This window comes from Uloborus diversus, unplaced genomic scaffold (assembly GCF_026930045.1).
Source record: "Uloborus diversus isolate 005 unplaced genomic scaffold, Udiv.v.3.1 scaffold_13, whole genome shotgun sequence".
Classification (NCBI taxonomy): domain Eukaryota; kingdom Metazoa; phylum Arthropoda; class Arachnida; order Araneae; family Uloboridae; genus Uloborus; species Uloborus diversus.
In genome coordinates this window covers 448,189-466,703 of record NW_026557987.1, presented here as the reverse complement: position 1 = coordinate 466,703, position 18,515 = coordinate 448,189, and the positions used below count along the sequence as shown (strand labels likewise).

The 18,515-nt window shown below is 33.4% G+C and overlaps 1 protein-coding gene across 1 annotated transcript in view; it reads left to right on the top strand.

The window, feature by feature from the left end:
* The window catches only part of LOC129232672 (natural resistance-associated macrophage protein 2-like), a 65,012-nt gene that overhangs the window by 43,636 nt on the left and 2,861 nt on the right, over positions 1-18,515 (top strand). The window contains exon 11 of the mRNA XM_054866805.1: positions 1,273-1,340. Coding sequence (XP_054722780.1) covers positions 1,273-1,340 — 68 coding nt within the window. The remainder of the gene's footprint in view (positions 1-1,272; positions 1,341-18,515) is intronic.

Here is an 18,515-nt window from a genome sequence, read left to right as displayed (position 1 = left end):
CCATTTTGAATTGTTATACAGTAGAATATCTTTATAACGCTGATCTGTTAAATGTATAATTCTCTGTGAACTGCACAACTTTTCAGAAGTAAACAATAAGTTTTGCTGTTTAAAAAAAAAAAAAAACTTCTATTCTGCCTGTCAAACGTAAAAGTTCAATGCCAGACTAAATTTTGAAACGTTTTTTCAGCTTCTATCTTAATTTAAAGCTTTCAGTAGTACCACAGAAAAAAAAAACAGCTTGTTCTTGGAAATGCAGTTTTTATACAAAAACATTGTAACACTTACTTAATTTGAAACTTATTCTTTTGGGCAAATGTATTAACATATTATTCTGAAATCCAAAATTCTCGATTACACAAAACCTCTGGTCGCGAGGTGTGCATTATAACAGTCCTCTACTGCATTTCCTTTTACTATTTATTTGCCGTTGTTGTTTTTCCCGGTGTAACATAAGTTTGATGCTTAAAATTTAGATTTTATTTAAAACTATTTGTTATTTCATAAAACAACTAGCTGAATTACCCGGCTTTGCACAGTCTACCTCGTAAATAAAAGTTTTGTCAAGTGACGCATGTTTAACAATCTGGCTTCAATTAGGGGAAAAAAAAATACTGTAAAATTTTCTGTCAAAATAATCATTCTTAAAGAAAGAAAATGACAAATCAAAAATTCCCCAGTAAATTAAACGCAACCCTCCATAAATACAACTTAAATCCTAAAAAAAAGGAAGAAGATAAATCAGCATATAATAATCAAAAGGGGAAATTTTTGCCTCAAAACAAAAACAAAATTTTATTTAGTCACAGCCCGGAAAAAAAAAAAGTGGCAACCTTCTGAATGCTAATTTAAAATGTGATAGCGCAAGCGATAGTTTTTCAGTATGAAAATAGAGTTCCATTAGGCTTAAAAATGCTTTTAAATTTTTCTCCGGTGATTTTACAGATTTTTTTTTTTTTTTGAAATTCGAAGGAATTATTACAATTTCAGGGGAGTTTTCAGGGCCCTAAAATTAAAATTTAAATGATTTGGTTTTTGTTTGGTGTTCAAAAATCCCCCAAAGTTCCTTCTTGGGTGCCCAAGTACCTCCCTGCCAGATTTGGTTGAGATCCAACGTAAACTGTGGATTTGCATAAGGAACATACGCATATATATATATATATACACATATCTGTACACACACATATATATTCTTTGTTTTATTGATATAGATTCATGTAATACTTCCATTCAAAGAAATACTAATTTTCCATTCTTTATTTCTCTTTCCAGTATATTGGACGATATCTCGTCGAACCCTACGACTTACAAGTGCCCTCTTCGGAATCCAGGACCGAAATGTATAAATCCACGGAGAATTCCGATTTATCTTCCCTCTCTTACCGTCGTGCCGATGTCCAGTGATGTGCATTGCCCGATTATATCTGCATGGTCTTTTGCAGACGCAAACATTTGACTGTGATTGCTAGCTTCTTTGCTGGTGCGCTTGAATTGCATGGACTTGGGTGCAGCCGCATGACGCTTTTTTGATTATTTTGTCATGTTTTTTTTTTTTTTTTTGCATTGCAGAAATGTTTCATTTCATACCTTACATTCCAAGCATGAACTTAGTGCCTGTATGTTGCTCGGACTGAAATATTGAAAACTCGATATTATTGTATTTTCCATTTTAGTTACACTCAAACCTGTTTTTGTGTGGAAGATAGGGACTAGAGATGAGTTTGGGCTCTCGAAAATGAGCCCGAACTCATCTTTTCGGGCGGGCCTGAACAAGTTTTCTGGTTCGAGCCTGGCCAAGCCCGGGTGATATTGTCTAGAACCAAAATCTGAGCCCGAAGGAAACTTTCTTGTATCAAAAACCTTCTACAGTCTGACATGATTTAATGAAATGTTAGTCTCAGTAGTCTTACAACTAAATATGGGTACTTGTATTGCAACTGCGATTGGTTCTTTTTTTTTCTTTTTGATATCTCTGTTAATGAAAAATGTTAAGTTGAATGTTCATCATTAACAGAAGTTTCTAAATCTTCTCAAAATGCTCCACTTCAAATGCATTACTGTGTGACATATTGCAATAGTAATCGCAAAAATAAATAAATAAATAAATAAGCATCAATTTTTTATTTTATTTATTTTTTTTTTCGGTTAAATTTTTGCATTGATAGAATTGATTTAAATGTTCGTTTCTTTTTCTCACAGCATGATAATGTTTTTTTGCTTTTAATTTTGTCTGGACGATTGAATATCTTTGCTTGAGTCTGAGCCTATAACCAATCTTCGGTTCTAGAGCCCGAGCCCTCTTCGGGCCCGGGCTCTAGAACAAAAGAACCCTCTAGAACCTATCTAGAGCCTGTCTCATCTCTAATAGGGACCCCATTAAAAAAAATCGCTCGAAATAACCCTATTGAGCACTCGTTTTAAAGATAAGTGAGTTAATTGAGTCCCAGTTTGTTTGAAATTTTCATTTACCACACAAACCTCCTTCTCCCCCCAATTAAAAAAAGAACACAAAAAGAGGTTTGAGTGTATGTTTTACATTTGGAATAACTGCCACTTAATTGATTCATGTTTGTTCTATCCACCTGTATACCTACCTTGTTTGTTGGGGTATCTACCAGGGTATGGCTTAGACTGGCTTTGGGATTTTTAGGGGCTGATTTTTTCAGGGACATTAGAGGCAGGGGGAAGCAAAGGGATGCAATTGGCAAAATTAAAAATTTGGAGATAACCAGTACACATGGTAGGTGAACCTCTCCTCTGTCTTGGGGCAAGAGATGGTACTAGTAGCCCTGGTAGGTGCTGCTGTACAGCATGACTTAGAAAAAAATTTCAATGCAATCGTACCTAGGATCTGATCTTTAAACGTGTTTCACTCAAAACTAAAAGTAGTCTTCTTGCATCCCTTTGCTTCTCACTGCCTCATTTTTTTTTTTTTTTATTTTTTTTTAGGGAGCTCTCATTCTTGGGAGGGTCTTTGGTATTTGGGAGGAGGTATACCATTGCTCTTGGTGTGATACAGGGGTGATTGTGTTCCGGTATTTTACCGAATTTCCGGTATTTTCGGACGTATTTCCGGTATTTTTATGTCCGAAAATACCGGAATTATGTGTTTTTTTCGTTATGCTTTTATCTCACCTACCTCCGCAATTTTTTAAAAATTATATAATACTCATCAAATATACCTGCAAGAGCCTTAAGATGGACAACTATCCCTTAAGATGGTCAAATGTCAAGATAATTTGTATAACACCAGCTCAAAATTAACTTTGTAACCCATTAAAATTTTAATCAAATGTACACACACTATTTTGGCTCTGACTATTGAACTATTTAATACTATGGCATAGGTGCACTTAAGTAATAGGGGCCAAAGATACCACCCCCCCCCCCGTTCTCGCTTTGATACTTTCAGGTATTTTTTGATGAACTCACAATCACCTCTGGTGATAGTTACCCCAGGATCTACTGCAACTATTTTCAATCTTTCTTTTGCAGCACGCATTAATTAATGGTTACCAAAATTCTAATGACCGTGCCCTGAAAAATATTTTGATTTTTTTTTTTTTTTGGAGGTGGGCAGGGGTAGTATTGGAAAGTAAATATTGGACGCAGGACCTGATTACCACTCAGTTAATCAGTTACTTGACTGAACCACTCAGGCCGACTAGGCCTGGGCACCCATCTTCCTAAGGGGCTCCAAATTACTTTATATATCATTACAAGTATGCAAAAAAATGCATGTATTTTTAAAATGATAATAAATAATGACTTGTTAATTGGGGAAAAAAATGTCTTTAAAGGAGAGATTTTATTCATTTTGCTAGTAACCAATTTGAACTGAAGTAATTTGTAGTATAACTTCGAGGGGGTAGGGAGTCCAAACTTGCAAACCCTTTTCTGGTCGCCTTACAAGCTTTACAACTCCATAAATGGATCTGAGCAGTAGCAAGGATTTGCTATTTCTATCCCCCATTTTTTTTTTTTTTTTTGGCCTGAAAAACCACTGACTACACTCATTATGTATCACTAATTAGCATTTTACCACTCTTAGTAATTTTATATTGTCAGTATTCATTATTAATGTGTGCCTATATTTGGATTTTATTGATGGGCATAGATGGAGATATTTTTCATTTTTGTACAAGCATATTTTATGCATGAAAATCTGAAGTATGCCTCAAAAATTAGTCGAGTACATTTTCCTTCACGCATAACTGCTTTCACTCTAAATTTAACATTGTGGAAAAAGGAGAAAAGCTTTTGTAATTCTTAAATTGTCTCATTTGAATCTTTTATTGTATTTTTTATGTCAAAATGTCGAGCATTCTAATTGTTAAAAATCAGAATAGCTCGCATTTCTCCTTTGTCGGACATTTTTTTTCATCTTTAAAAATGTTTATGAAATTTATCACTGATGATGATGTCGTGTCCATAGATTGTGCTAAATATCGTCATCGCAAGTTTCATCGCATTAATACTGCACACCCCAGCACGGCAATATCATGGGATTGATTTTAAGGGCAGGCCAGTGTCCAGATTTTCATCAAGGGAGGGGTTTTAATCTTACCTGGGGGGGGGGGGGGATTCAATCCCTCACAACCTTTAGTTTTTCGACAAATTGTCGATTCCAATATGGCGTTTATGCACCTGTAAGTACAGCTGTACCCCCCCCCCCCTCTTCCTCTAGAAAGATAATTCTGGCTGCACAAGTGATCAAAGTATTCCTTCATTTTACAGGTTATCTTTAATCGAACCTTGTTTGTTTCTTTTTATTTAAATCTGTTTACTATGCAGTTTATTGCAACAAGTATTAAAAACTCTCCACAATTTCTTTTTATGTAATAGAATGCATATCAGATTTTATGTTCTGAAATAATGCTTAATTCGTAATTACTCATAAACTAAACAAGAACGAGCTTATTGTAGATGCAAATTACATTACTAAACACAATCACTAAATACTTCTTCATAGCTGCAACATATCCCAATTCTACCACCAGTTTTTCCAAACTTTTTTCCAAACCAGTTTTTACTTCAGTCCGTGAAGCTTTAACAATTGTAAATTACATAATATTTGAATGTTATGTAAAACTTTTTAAGTTAAAAAAGAAGAAAGAAATGCAAGCGTTTAAGTCCAACCGAGCTGAATTACAGAAAAAAGTTACAGAATTAATGAGTTAAATTACAGAAAAATTTCAAAGAGAAAGGGGGGGGGGGGACGCAGGCAAACTTTAACATTAAAGTTAATTTAAGTCAATAATTTTCTTCATTTTATATATTTTTTTTTTTTCTAATGGGAGGGGTTTAACCCCTAAAACCCTCCCCTTGGATGCGGCTCTGGTGAAGGGGTTCAGTTGATCGGCCAGAATATTGACAATTGATTTCAAATCAATTACTGTGATAAAAATGAGGAGCATAACTAAGGAAAATTAAAACTTCTAAGCGATCCAAATTGCTGTCTTGGAGCACTTTACTTGTGACCAAACTTTTATAACCAAAAATCTTTTGTGATCTTAAATAAATCTGAAAAAAGTGCTGTCGGTTAGCTGGTTAAAGACTGGCTATTGAACATAGGCTTAATGCAATGTAAAAGTAGCTCAATTAAGTGGTAGTTACATTAATATTATGTTTAGTTCTACAAAATTTATAATAATGAATTTAAGCCTGAAACAATTACTTATGTAGTGATGAACTTTTGTTAATAATTTAACTGTTGAATTTGTCGTGTTTGCAATGAATTTTACTGGTTAGAGAAAAAAAAGGGCGGATAATTGTTTTATAACTAATGTATTATTTTACTGAATTTTTATGCCTAGATTTGTATGATCAAATTTTCTCATATTTATGATTTTTTACTTAATGTGATTTGAAAATTGTACCGCGATATCTTTCATTTAAGGGGCATTCCAAGGTATTTTTGACATTTATGTAGAGTCCGTAACGTGACCTTTTTTGCCATAACTTTTTAGTTTACTGTTTAATTAGCATATTATTTTATTTTGATCTTTTCCTACCAACACACCAGCTCAAATTAAAATAATTTGCAAATCAAACGGTAAATTAAAAAGTTATGGCAAAAAAAGGTCACGTTACGGACTCTACATAATTTTAAAAATACCTTCCTTGGAATGCCCCTTAAGCTTCATGATCTTTTATTCCTTTTCTGACAGCAAAAATACTTATGTAGCATCAATCAGTATTTTCTTACCCTTTTGACTACATAAATAATACTCATTTGCAAATAAATTTCTTTCGTCAACTTTAAATAGCTGAAAAACAGCCATTTTTGCCAATTGTACTTGTATGACCAATCACACTTTCCAACTGTAAAATGTAATATAAAAATAATAATAAATCTATGTTAATTAAGCAAAATACATAAAATGATTAATCTAACAGAAGTAGAGTAATAAAATGGAATTAGTACTATGACTTCTAAGAAAAAATGAAGCCCAAATTAAAAGAAAAAAAGCAATCAATGCAAAATGAAAAAAATCGCTAAAAACGGCAGATCAACAGTACCTGAAAACTGTTTTAAAAAAAGTCATGTGTAGTTAAAATTTTACTCTATGAAGAATCGATTGAAATCCAACTTCGCAAATCTTTAACAAACTTTTTTTTGTCAGTATGAGAAATTAGTTTTGCTTAGGTTTAAAAAAAAAATCATATGCTTACTTTAAAATTTTACTGTGTAAGAAATCGATTGATATCCATCTTTAACAAACTTTTTTTTATCAGTGTGAAAAATTAATTTTGCTTATGTTTAAAAAAATAATTAATAATATGCTTGCTTTAAAATTTTACCCGATAAAGAATCGATTGAAATCCATCTTTGCAAATCTTTAACAAATTTTTTTTGTCAGTATGAGAAATTAGTTTTGCTTCGGTTTAAAAAGAAATTAATCATATGCTTGATTTAAAAGTTTACTCTGTAAGAAATCGATTGATATCCATCTTTAACAAACTTTTTTTATCAGTGTGAAAAATTAATTTTGCTTATGTTTAAAAAAATAATTAATAATATGCTTGCTTTAAAATTTTACCCGATAAAGAATCGATTGAAATCCATCTTTGCAAATCTTTAACAAATTTTTTATCAATATGAGAAATCAATTTTGTTTCCAGTAGTAAAATGCACCAGTATGTTGTAGAAATGAAATATATGAGAGGTGAAGTTTAAGATAACTGTGTGTCACATATACTATAAACAGCTACAAGTGCAGTTAACTCCTGATTGTCAGTGGTGAGCTTAGCCGCGGGTATTTTCCCAATTTGTTTTCTTTGACGATGATGGTTTACTGAATGTAGAAAGTGCTCCTATTTTAACTTTGCGAGTGCGAAATCTACTTTTAAACATTCTTCTTTCTTTCTTCTCCTTCCTTCCCACGATATCAGAACTCCAAAGTCAACAAAACCAGACTAGTTGGAAACCGGATTTGTACACCTGCAGGCCTTAAGCAGATTTGACCAATCTATATATATAAAAATGAATGTTTGTCTGTATGTCATCCATGAATTCAAAACCTACCCGGCAGATTTGGCTGAAACTTTCACCGTTTGTTATTTTTGGTACTGGGAATGTTTATAGACCAGTTCGAAAAAAATCCGATTGATAGTTCCTTTTTTATTCCAATTTAAGTCACAATCCATTGGATAAATACGAATAAAATGATCGGCTGCAGAAATTAATTCGCGCGAAAGATCTCATTGATAAGAAGTTGCCATTTTTCTTGAGTTTGAACAAATAAATTCTTTCTTTATTGTTTTCATGCAACGGGGGGATTTAAAACTTTTTCTATTTGATATTTTTAGCGATGGATTGATCTTGCAAACTGCGTGAGCACAAAATTTGAGTATAGTCACGGCTTCACTTGATACCTGGACCGATTATTATGAAAATTGCTATACATATGTATTTTTCCACGGAGAAGGTGCATAATATGCTCATTGAAGCCACTCGCCACCAGGTGGCACTGCAGAGTAGCAACTTCTGCCCCGTTCAACCGATTGTCATGAAAATCAGTATAATGATGTATTTTTTTGTTGGCGTAGCAACGCGCGTCGGGTACAGCTAGTTGTTCAATAAAAATCCCTTTCTCTCCCCTTCACGATTTTTGGCCCAATCTAACTTTTTTCCAGGAAACTAAGCCATATTATTCCAGCCATATCATTGAGCCGTATTATTCCTATTCCAGCATGGAGGGATACAAAAGGAATGGGGATTGCCCCCTCCTTGAGCCGAGATGCTGAAACTCTCTTTTGGCCTATAAAGTTCGAAAAACGTAATTTTAGACACAATCTTCAATAATGTAACGATAAAAAGGCCCTCCCTCCGAATCTTTTCAGAATTGTAGCCTTGAAAACGCAATTGTGGAACATCTTTTAACGTTTTAGTGTCAGGGATCGGAACTTTGCACAGGAAGTTTTTGAAGTTCCAAAAACTCCATTTTTGACTATGTTAGATGACATACGATGGGTTTCAGAGGCTGTCCCCTAGAAAGTTTTTTTTAAATTGAAGTCAGAAAAGAGCAATTATAGGACACCTTTGATGACTTTCTTGATAAATGCATACCTGCCAACCCTTCCGGATTTCCTGGAAGTTTTACGGATTTTTATGTCCTTTTCCGTTTTTCCGGTTATGAGCAAAATCTTCCGGATTTTTTACGTTTTGTAGGAAAAATAATTATCTCGCCAATTTTGGCGCTAACGATACTTTTGTGGAACGCGGCACCGCGTTTTAGGCCAAGTAGCCAAGGAAAGGTTGCTGTAAGAGAATGGCACGAGAAGAAGCGAGGCAAGATTATGACGTCACTGAGTGATACAGCGCATGACTTCATCGGGATCCAATCAAAGCAAGCGTCGCGGCGGGCAACTAGGGGCACAATTTCGGCGCCAATTTTATCTTCTCATTCTCTCAATTCGAGCTGTTTTTACTTCGTTCTTTTTTTAAGATGAGTAACAAATGTTATTTCCAAACTTTTAAAGAAAGCAATAAAAGTAATATTTACTAAACGAAAGTAATTTCAATTGATATGAAATTCATAACTAATATATTGTTAAATGTAAAGAAAGTAGGGGTCCTGTTTGATTTTATTTTGCGTTAAAATCTTGTGGATAAAAATAAAAAATCTTCCGGATTTTTTTTCTCGGAGGTTGGCAGGTATGTAAATGAAAATTCCGAACTAAAAAAAAAAACCCCTTAATTTGAGATGATTTTTCATGATGTTAGGGTGACGGAGGTTTTGAAATTTGTAAAAGGGTAAGCATCTGAAATCAATTGCCCACTCCTTAAATATTTTCTAGATCCGTCCTTGTATTCCAGCAAAACGATCGGTAGAATTTTGCTTCGGATTCACGTCATAACAAATCTCTTATCTCCGTTTGCAAAATTTCCAAGCATCAACAGACTAGATTTGAAGTAGAAGTCGTAGCGTCAATCTGAAGTACAGTGCTTCCAATTTTCTTCTGAAATAGAGGTCTTAAACAGTGTTAGTTAAAACTGTTAGCCTGAATTGCTCGCCTTTGTATGTAAACTGTTATTGTTTGTTTTTAGCTCTTACATACATTTTTTACATTCAGGATTATTGCTTTTAGCTATAATTATTATATGTGTGAGTGTTATTCATATTTTTTAGCTATTGTGTATGCACTAGTATCGGTTTTATCTCTTATTTGGATTATCTGCGGCTACCGTACCACTCTATTCCTTAGATAATCTGGAGTTTACTGTATATTTTTAGGGAAAAACTTCCAAGTTTTATGTTCTATTGCAGTCAGTTTTGACTTAGTTGACCTTTTTTCATCTCCCCCCCCCAAAAAAAAAAACACGGCAACTAAACTTAGCGGTTGGTGTAATTTTTGACCTAGTAATATGCAAACTGAAATCAATAGTGATTATTAATTGTAACTTATGAGCTTCGAACATATTTTTGAACAAGCATTTTTATATGCAAGTTTTTTAAAATTTGTAAATAGGATTTAGATATTTTTGTAAATATTAAATTAAATATGGTTTTCATTGTTTGTTGTACTTATCTGAATTTTATACAGTGTTTTAAAAATATTTATTGCAGTATTTTATGAAAACAAATGCACAAGTCGTTCTTTATTTTTTTAAAAAAAAAGTATGCTCAAATGAATTTTGTGTTAAAGTTATTCCATTATATATCTTAAAAATATTATTTATTTGCATCTAATGAATTGAAAATTCTGAATAGCTCTTATATTTTCTGTACTTAAATAAATATCAATCTTTATTTCATTTTACTGTGGAATGTTTTGGTTTAGTTGCTTTATTTTGTTAAATAATATTGTTATATAAAATTTATTTTATTTGCATGCGTGATGTGTGGGACCTGACAGTCAACCTCTTGTAATTTGCTGTATGAATTGGTTAATATTTTTGCTCCATTAATATAGCAATGAGGAAAACAGTTGTAGGTTTTGAAAGCTAAGATTCCATTGTAAAGGAAACACATCGCACTTGTTGAAAAAAAAAATGTTTAGGGATATTCCAGGAAAAAAGAGCCACTTTGTTCTTCATGTGACAGTTCAAATATTTCATTAAAAAGTAATAATTTTAAAAGGTAGTAACAAAATTTTTTGCTTAACCCCTTCAGACCTGGTGTCCGGTATACCAAACAACCACTTTAAACAGCTTCTAATCTCTACATAGTCTTCTTTACTAATAATAAAGCAGAAAGTCTCTCTGTCCGGAGGATGTCTGTAGGATGTCTGTGACGCGCATAGCGCCTAAACCGTTCGGCCGATTTTCATGAAATTTGGCACAAAGTTAGTATGTAGCATGGGGGGTGTGCACCTCGAAGCGATTTTTCGAAAATTCGATGTGGTTCTCTTTTTATTCCAATTTTAAGAAAAAAAAACTATCATAAATTACGAAATTATCATAACGTGGAAACGCAACATGGGCACAAGCCAATTGGCGAGATACGAAATTATCATAACGTGGAACTGTAACGTCGGTACAAGCCAATTGGCGAGAAAATTCACCATTTTGTAAATATACAGGCGAACCAAAAGACCTTTAATTTTTCTATTACGGGCGAAGCCGTGAGGGTGCCACTAGTTACTAATAATAAAGCAGAAAGTCTCTCTGTCCGGAGGATGTCTGGATGTCTGTAGGATGTCTGTGACGCGCATAGCGCCTAAACCGTTCGGCCGATTTTCATGAAATTTGGCACAAAGTTAGTATGTAGCATGGGGGTGTGCACCTCGAAGCGATTTTTCGAAAATTCGATGTGGTTCTTTTTCTATTCCAATTTTAAGAAAAAAAACCTATCATAAATTACGAAATTATCATAACGTGGAACCGTAACATGGGCACAAGCCAGTTGGCGAGATACGAAATTATCACAACGTGGAACTGTAACGTCGGTACAAGCCAATTGGCGAGAAAATTCACCATACATTATTTGTAAATATACAAGCGAACCAAAAGACCTTTAATTTTTCTATTACGGGCGAAGCCGTGCGGGTACCACTAGTCTATATATATAAAAATGGACTTTGGTAAATTTGCTCCCTAAGATATCAGAAACTACCCGGCAGATTTGGCTGAAACTTTCACCGTTTGTTCTTTTTGGTACTGGGGAGGTTTGTAGACCAGTTCGATAAAAATCCGATTGATAGTTCCTTTTTTATTCTAATTTGTCCAAATTTTCGCATAAATGTCCCAATATGACGGTTAAAAAATACGTGCACATATTAAAATTATGTGTCCATCGAAAGCACTTATTTTTCTGTTGAAGATGGCATCTGTTAGAAAGTTCTAAGTTGTATGAAAAACGAGTTATGAGCTTTTTTTGTTCCATGTTCGAAGGCTTTCCTCAACCCAATTCATTACTTAGTGTATCATCTCAACTCATAGTTCATAGTTAGCATTGTTGAATGTTTTTGTGCTTCGTCTGACTGTTTGAGGTTTTTCTCAAGTCAAATCTTAAAGTAACGTTTTTTCTCCAAGATTGGCTAATAATAACTAGATTTGGTTGATTATTTTCCATTTAAACGGAAATTTTGTGTAATTAATGTTTTTTTATTGTTTGTGCTGATTGGACACTTAATCATTATCCAATCTAACAGCAGAAACCTCGCCAAAATTTATGTAGAAAGATTTCAGTAGCGGATGCATTTGGCATTTTTTTTTCAACTGTCGCGGTTTTTGAAGCCAAAGACTATGTAATAATGTTTGTCAGCTTTCAGAATGTAAACAAAATATCGCCAATCAAAGAATCTTTAAAAACTTTTTTTACTGTAAAATAATCCAGCAACTAAATTAGGCAAATCCATAAACAGCACAAAAACTTCCATTAATGTGACTTTGTGCACAAATTCAAACCAACGTCAAATTTTACTACTTATTTTGGAAACATTACGGATGAAATTGTCTAGCGCCATTTTATGGTGACCAAAAGTATTTTAGCATATGGCGACGATATCTCTTTAACAAAAATTAGTAACATACCGTTTTACAAAGTAAGGAGGGGGAGCATTATCCAAGGTATCCCAAAACGCAAATTCGGTAATATTTTAAATCGCACCAAAAGCCCACAATAATTGAAATTTTCCAAAATAACTAAAGCACGTTTAAGGGGATCACGGGCGCGCGGCTACATTTTTTTAAACAGTTCGTTCTTCAATAGACATGCAGAGAAGGTAAGACTCAATGTAAAAAAAAAAACAGTATTAACTGATAAATCTTTTTAAACATGTGAAGTTTAATTTAATTTCATATTTCGGAAATTCTTCACATTTGTATACGCTTAAATTTCGTGTTTTCGTTTCTAAATGAATACTATTTTGCTCTTTTTACTTACTGCTACTTTAGTTTTATGAGTAAGGAAGAAGCTAGATTTTAAATCACGTCAAAAAGGTGTGTTTTAAGTTCTTTCACTTAAAACAGAAAACAAATGCAAGTAACGATTGTTTCTCATAATTATTGCTAACCCAGGCAGCGCCGGGTATGTTTGCTAGTATAAAATAAAATGAAGTACCCAAAAAGCGTCTGTGTGTTTGAACTCGCAAAACTCGAGAACAACCTGGCCGATTTTGCTGAAATTTTCACAGTTTGTTCCTTTAAGTCCTGAGAAGGTTTGCAGACCAGTTCGAAAATAATTCGATGAATAGTTCTTTTTTTATTCCAATTTGGACCCAATTTTCACATAAATTCCCGAATATGGGGGTGAAAAATTACTTGCACATATTAACATTACATATTGTTGAAAAGAGTAGAATTTCTCGCGTTCTACGCAATTTATTTCAATACTCTAACCTCATTACAGCGGGAGTTATTTGCTTTTTTAGCTCGAATTTGTTTAGGCTTAGCTGAAATTTAGGCACTACTTTCTTCATTAAATCTATTAATAAAAAGTGAAGGAATTGTCCCACAGTTTTCTTTTTGACACCACTGAATAGAGCGGTTTTTTTTACTCCAGATCTAACTCGACCTAAGGTCGAATGTTTAAGCCTCTATCTCCATTAGAAAAAGAGTTACAAGCGAATTAAATGAACTTCAAAAATCTGTTCTCTATTCAAGTTTTTCACGATTTTATTTTGCGTTTCCACGGTAACGCTTTTTGAATCCATTGTTTATTTTCATCTTATTTTCAATTCTTAAACTTATTTTATTTTGTGTTTCCATGGTTAGGCCTTTTAAATCCATCTTTCTCATTTTATTTTAATTCCTTTAAAGTATTTTAGAATATGTCGTCATTGTTTGGCGAGAAAATTTTGCATGATGGTTTTTTTTCTTTCATTTAATCCTGGTTATTGAAGATACTTCACTTGACGCTGTGGTTTTTTTCAAGGTAGTCCGGGCAAAGCCGGGCAACGCAGCTAGTCATTTAATAATTGATTTAATTGGTTGATTTTTTTTTTTTTGTAGTTGATTCTTTACATTCTGCTTATTATAATCTGAAATAATTTTTCGTTTTGGGATTGACAACACTGACATATGAGGATTGAGAGATAGAGAGTGGCTCATTTTTCCAACCATGGATTTTCATCTGGAAAGCGAGGTTTTTTACCTGATTTTTTAAAAAATATATAATCTTTCATTAATCGTTTCAAACGCTTATATCATGTTTTATAATTGTTTGTAGAACATTTCATAACGAAGTTTGTTCGGTATTTTATCGCAGAGCCGTGTCCAAGGGGAGGGTTTTAGGGGTTAAACCCCTCCCATTGAAAGAAAAAATCAATGAATCATTAAACGAATTTCCAAAATGTATTTTAAGTTTTGATTAATTTTAGAGTTAAATTCTGATACAGTATTCACCCTCTTTAATATTTCCCCACGTTTAATAATTAGCATTTTCCTCAATTGTAGGATTCCCAAGCCCCTTCGCTTCTAAGTACTTGAAAAAATTAACGACGAAGGAATGGCTGAAGAGTCCGCCAATGCTGTAAGCATGCAGGGGAAAATTATTTAAAAGAATATTAGACAGTGACTTAGCCCCCCCCCCCCCCCCAAAAAAAAAAAAAACTTAGGGGCAGGGAAAATGGTTACTTTGCTTACTGTTTTTTTATGGTATGCCTTTAGTGTTGGATGAATGAGTCGTTTCACACATTAAAAAAGTGTTTCTATGCGAAACAGCAATTTCTTTTAAATAAAATTTTTATTTTCATTCAATTCCTGTTCAATGTTATTTGATGGAAAAACAAAAGAAAAAAAAAGAAAGAAAGAAACTAGCATTAGGTGGCATAAAAGAAATATGTGTGCTGTTACAAAATGTTCAACTGTACAAATAAGATTTCATTTAAAAAAAAAAAAAAAAACACAAAACGTATTAAAAAAAAAAAAAAAAAAAAAAAAGCCTAGTTTTCGAACTAAAATGAGCTATAATTCAACACGCGTAGTTAGTTTTCCTTTGACAACGTAAGTTACAAAGGTAAAAAGTTTCAACCCCTCCCTTTATGAAATCCTGAACACGGGCCTGTTTTATCGTTTTTGTATATGAAATATTGATTTCAAAAATATAAGTCCGGAATATTGGACGTGCCATAACTCTTTTAATTTTTCTCCTACAAACTCAAAATTTTGTCTATAAGATACCCTTTACCATAGTACACTGTGTACCCAATATCAACATTTTTGGTCAAATATTTCATAATTCCCACTGAAGGGGTTAAGTAATCACACATACGTTTGTAGTTTGTTAAACTACTAAATTTTGTTCATTACCCTTTTAAATTATTTTTATGTGAAGTGTCATGTGAGGGACAAAATGACCATTTTCCATGGAATGACCCAAATAAGAAAACATATTCTGTTTAACCAAGCTTTAGGTATTACTTTAAATGTTGGAAATGGCATCCCTTTTGAAAAGTACAAAATTACCAGGCAAACTTCTACCAAACCAATGTTAGAAATAACGTCCTTTCAGGGATGGATTCAAGGGAGGGGCGATGGGGGCGATCGCCCCTCCCTTGAAGGGGTCCTCCACCGATAATTTTTCGAAAATGAAGTTCAAAAAATGCACATTTAGACGAGTTTCATTGATGTTAGGAGAAGAGAGATTTAGGTTTGGGACCATATCCCGGAACTATTTCGAAATTAAGATACAGTTCCAAACCTTTGGGTCCAAAATCTGTGATCAGTATTTTTAATCAGTATACATGGTAAAAAGTAAGTAATAAAAATCAATCGCCCCTTCCTTGAGAAATTTCTGTATCCGCCCTTGCGTCCTTTATGGACAATACAAAAGTGTTTGTTTTATTTGACAAACTTTAGGTTTTTAGAGCTAATGTAGTAAATGATTTGCTTTTTGGAAAATACTAGGTGTGTTCGTTTTGCCAGACAGCTTTAAATGTTACAACCGTCTTGGGGAACAGTTGCCAAACTAAGTGGACCTTGACCAACCATGGGCCTCCACCATTTGTCAACATTTCCCCAACGTTTTGTGCAGTGGCGCACAGTGGTTCAAGGGTGGAAAAAATAGCCATTTTTAAGTTTCAAGATAGAAAATGGTTCATGTCATAATTACTTACCCCGTTAGTTGTAGTAACTTACTCCATAAGAGTTTTTTGAAAAAAAAATGTTTTTACAAAAATAAGCCAAGATTGTTGAACAATTATGTTTTTACTTTTTTTGAAGCTGCCCCTTATACTTCAGTTTTAATTCATACGTTCAATAAGGAGAACTAAAGTTTAATGAAAGTCCTTTCTGATTGGTTTATCAAACTTATAGGATGCATATTACATCGTAATTAAAAATTTTAAAAATCAACAAAATTGAAACCTGCCTGAAATATAAAAACATTTTTTGCGAAAAAATATAATGAAAATATTGTTGAATATATTTTTATCGGCGGCTTCCGGTGGGCTAAAATTTACATATCATAGTTTAAACCTTCCTGTAAATGAGCAAAAACATTTTAGCTGTGATCACCTACGACTGTTGTCGTGGTAGGTATTTTAGTTTTATTTTCGCTGTTTAGAAACATCAATATAGTAAACTGGAAAATAACTCGTCATCGTATGATGGGGGGAAAATTACTTTTTTAACAAAGAGATAGACCGTCAAATTTGACGTGTTCCAAAAAATATCTGTACCTTAAAACCAAACGAACGTAAGCACGTTCACTACTTTGCAGGAGTGCGTTTGTTTACTGTATAAGAAGGTTGGGACTCGTGCTCTTAAAAGATTGATAGATAAATTTTAAGTTTTTTTTTAAAGCATAATATTGTTATGACTTGATGTAGATTCTACATGCAATGCATTAATAACCAGAAAATAACAAGTTTTGGACACATTCTGGCTCTAATGTAGATAATTTTGAAAGAGAAATGTTTAAAACTAAAACAGAGTTCCACATGAAAAGTTAAATAACCATTCTGTTCATAAACTATGAAATTAGCAACTTATTAAACTTTTAATTTTAAAGGAGTTCTTTTTTTGAAATCATAATTAGTATAAAGCTGAACTCAACTCCTCCACATTGCCAGAAAATGCTGTTATCTCATGTGATTTTTCGTTGAACTAATTTTTTTAGTACCCTACGTTATGCAGAAATAAAATATTGATCATCCAGAAATGAAATATTGACTTGTATGAGCAAAGAAACTTGAAAAAAATTGAATCGACTGAGCGAATTCAATAAAATCAACTTATTACAAATTTCCGCCCATTTCAACCACTGTTTCTTAAGGAATTGTGATTTTGAGGCATATTAATGTTCATTTCTTTGTTTTATTTTACCAATTCTATTATCATACAGCAATTTCGAACATATATTATAAATTTTGCGTAATTTTTTTGAGAATATTCGAAGTTAATGGATTTTTTCCACTTTTCTGCCGTTTTGAACTATTGTGTGGCATAGCTTCAATGTTAGTCGCCCTTTAGTTGTGAAATAGCTAATACCTTAAACCGTCAAAGGTGCTAAAATTAAAACTAGAAATTTAATTAAAGAAAAATAAGACATAATTAATTTCTGTGTACTTGCAAAAGAAAAAAAAAAATTCCTACAAATAGGAAAATTGCTAAATTAAAGTCAAAAATTGCAGTTTTAGGCAATTTTTAGTAAAACTAGGAGAACGGGAAGTTTGGGTTTGCCTTCGATTTTCCCCAAAGTTAGCCTCTTTTAGTGTTTCTTTGTTGACGTTAGGGGATCGGTGGGCACCGAAAGGAAATTTTCCGAAATCAAAGTTTTGAAATGCTGCTTAGGCTACTTTGGAGATGTTCAGAAAATCGGGAATGGTCGGATACTCAATTCAAAAATTTTAAGCCCGGAAATATGCAATTTTAGGCTATATTTGGCAACCCAATTGCATGAGTATCTTAATGCAGTTGTAGGCGTTAGGGAAGAGAGGAGTGGGGAGATTTCTTACTGAAATATTTTTTAAACTGAAATCAAGTTTAAGGCCATCTTTGATGATTTGGTGGAATGGGGAGGCTTCGGATTTTTTCTCTTGAAATTTTACGGCACCTAAGTCTCAAACACGCAAATTTAGGCTATCTTTGGTGACGTTAACGAGTTTCTAACGCCTAATGGCAACAAAAATGTGAAGCCAGTCGGCTCTCTTCTGGAAAATTTCCGTAATTGACGGCCGACGTAAGATTTGGTTTGGTAATGTTAGGAGGAAGAGGGGGCAGAAAGAGGTTTCCCTCTCCAAATTTTTCTTCAAAAGCTGAAGTTCGTTTTAGGCTATTTTTCAGAAGGAAAGGTTGGCGAACTCTCCCAACCAGGCAAATTTCTAAGAACGAAATTTTGGGCTATCTTTGGGGACGTTAAAAAAAGGGGCAAGGAGTTCGGCTTTCCTCCCTCGGAAAATTTTCAAAATTGAAGTTTTCAAAATACAGTTTTAATCTTTGGAGACATTGGTGAGAGGGGGAGAGCGATTATGGTATTTCTCTCGTGAAAAATTTTGAAATTGAAGACCGAAAAACGTATTTTAGGCTATCTTTGATCATGTTTGGAAATCAAAGATACTCGTGGTTCAAATGATGTTTTCACAAATTGATATTGAAGTATCTATGTTTTAAAAGCATAGTTTTA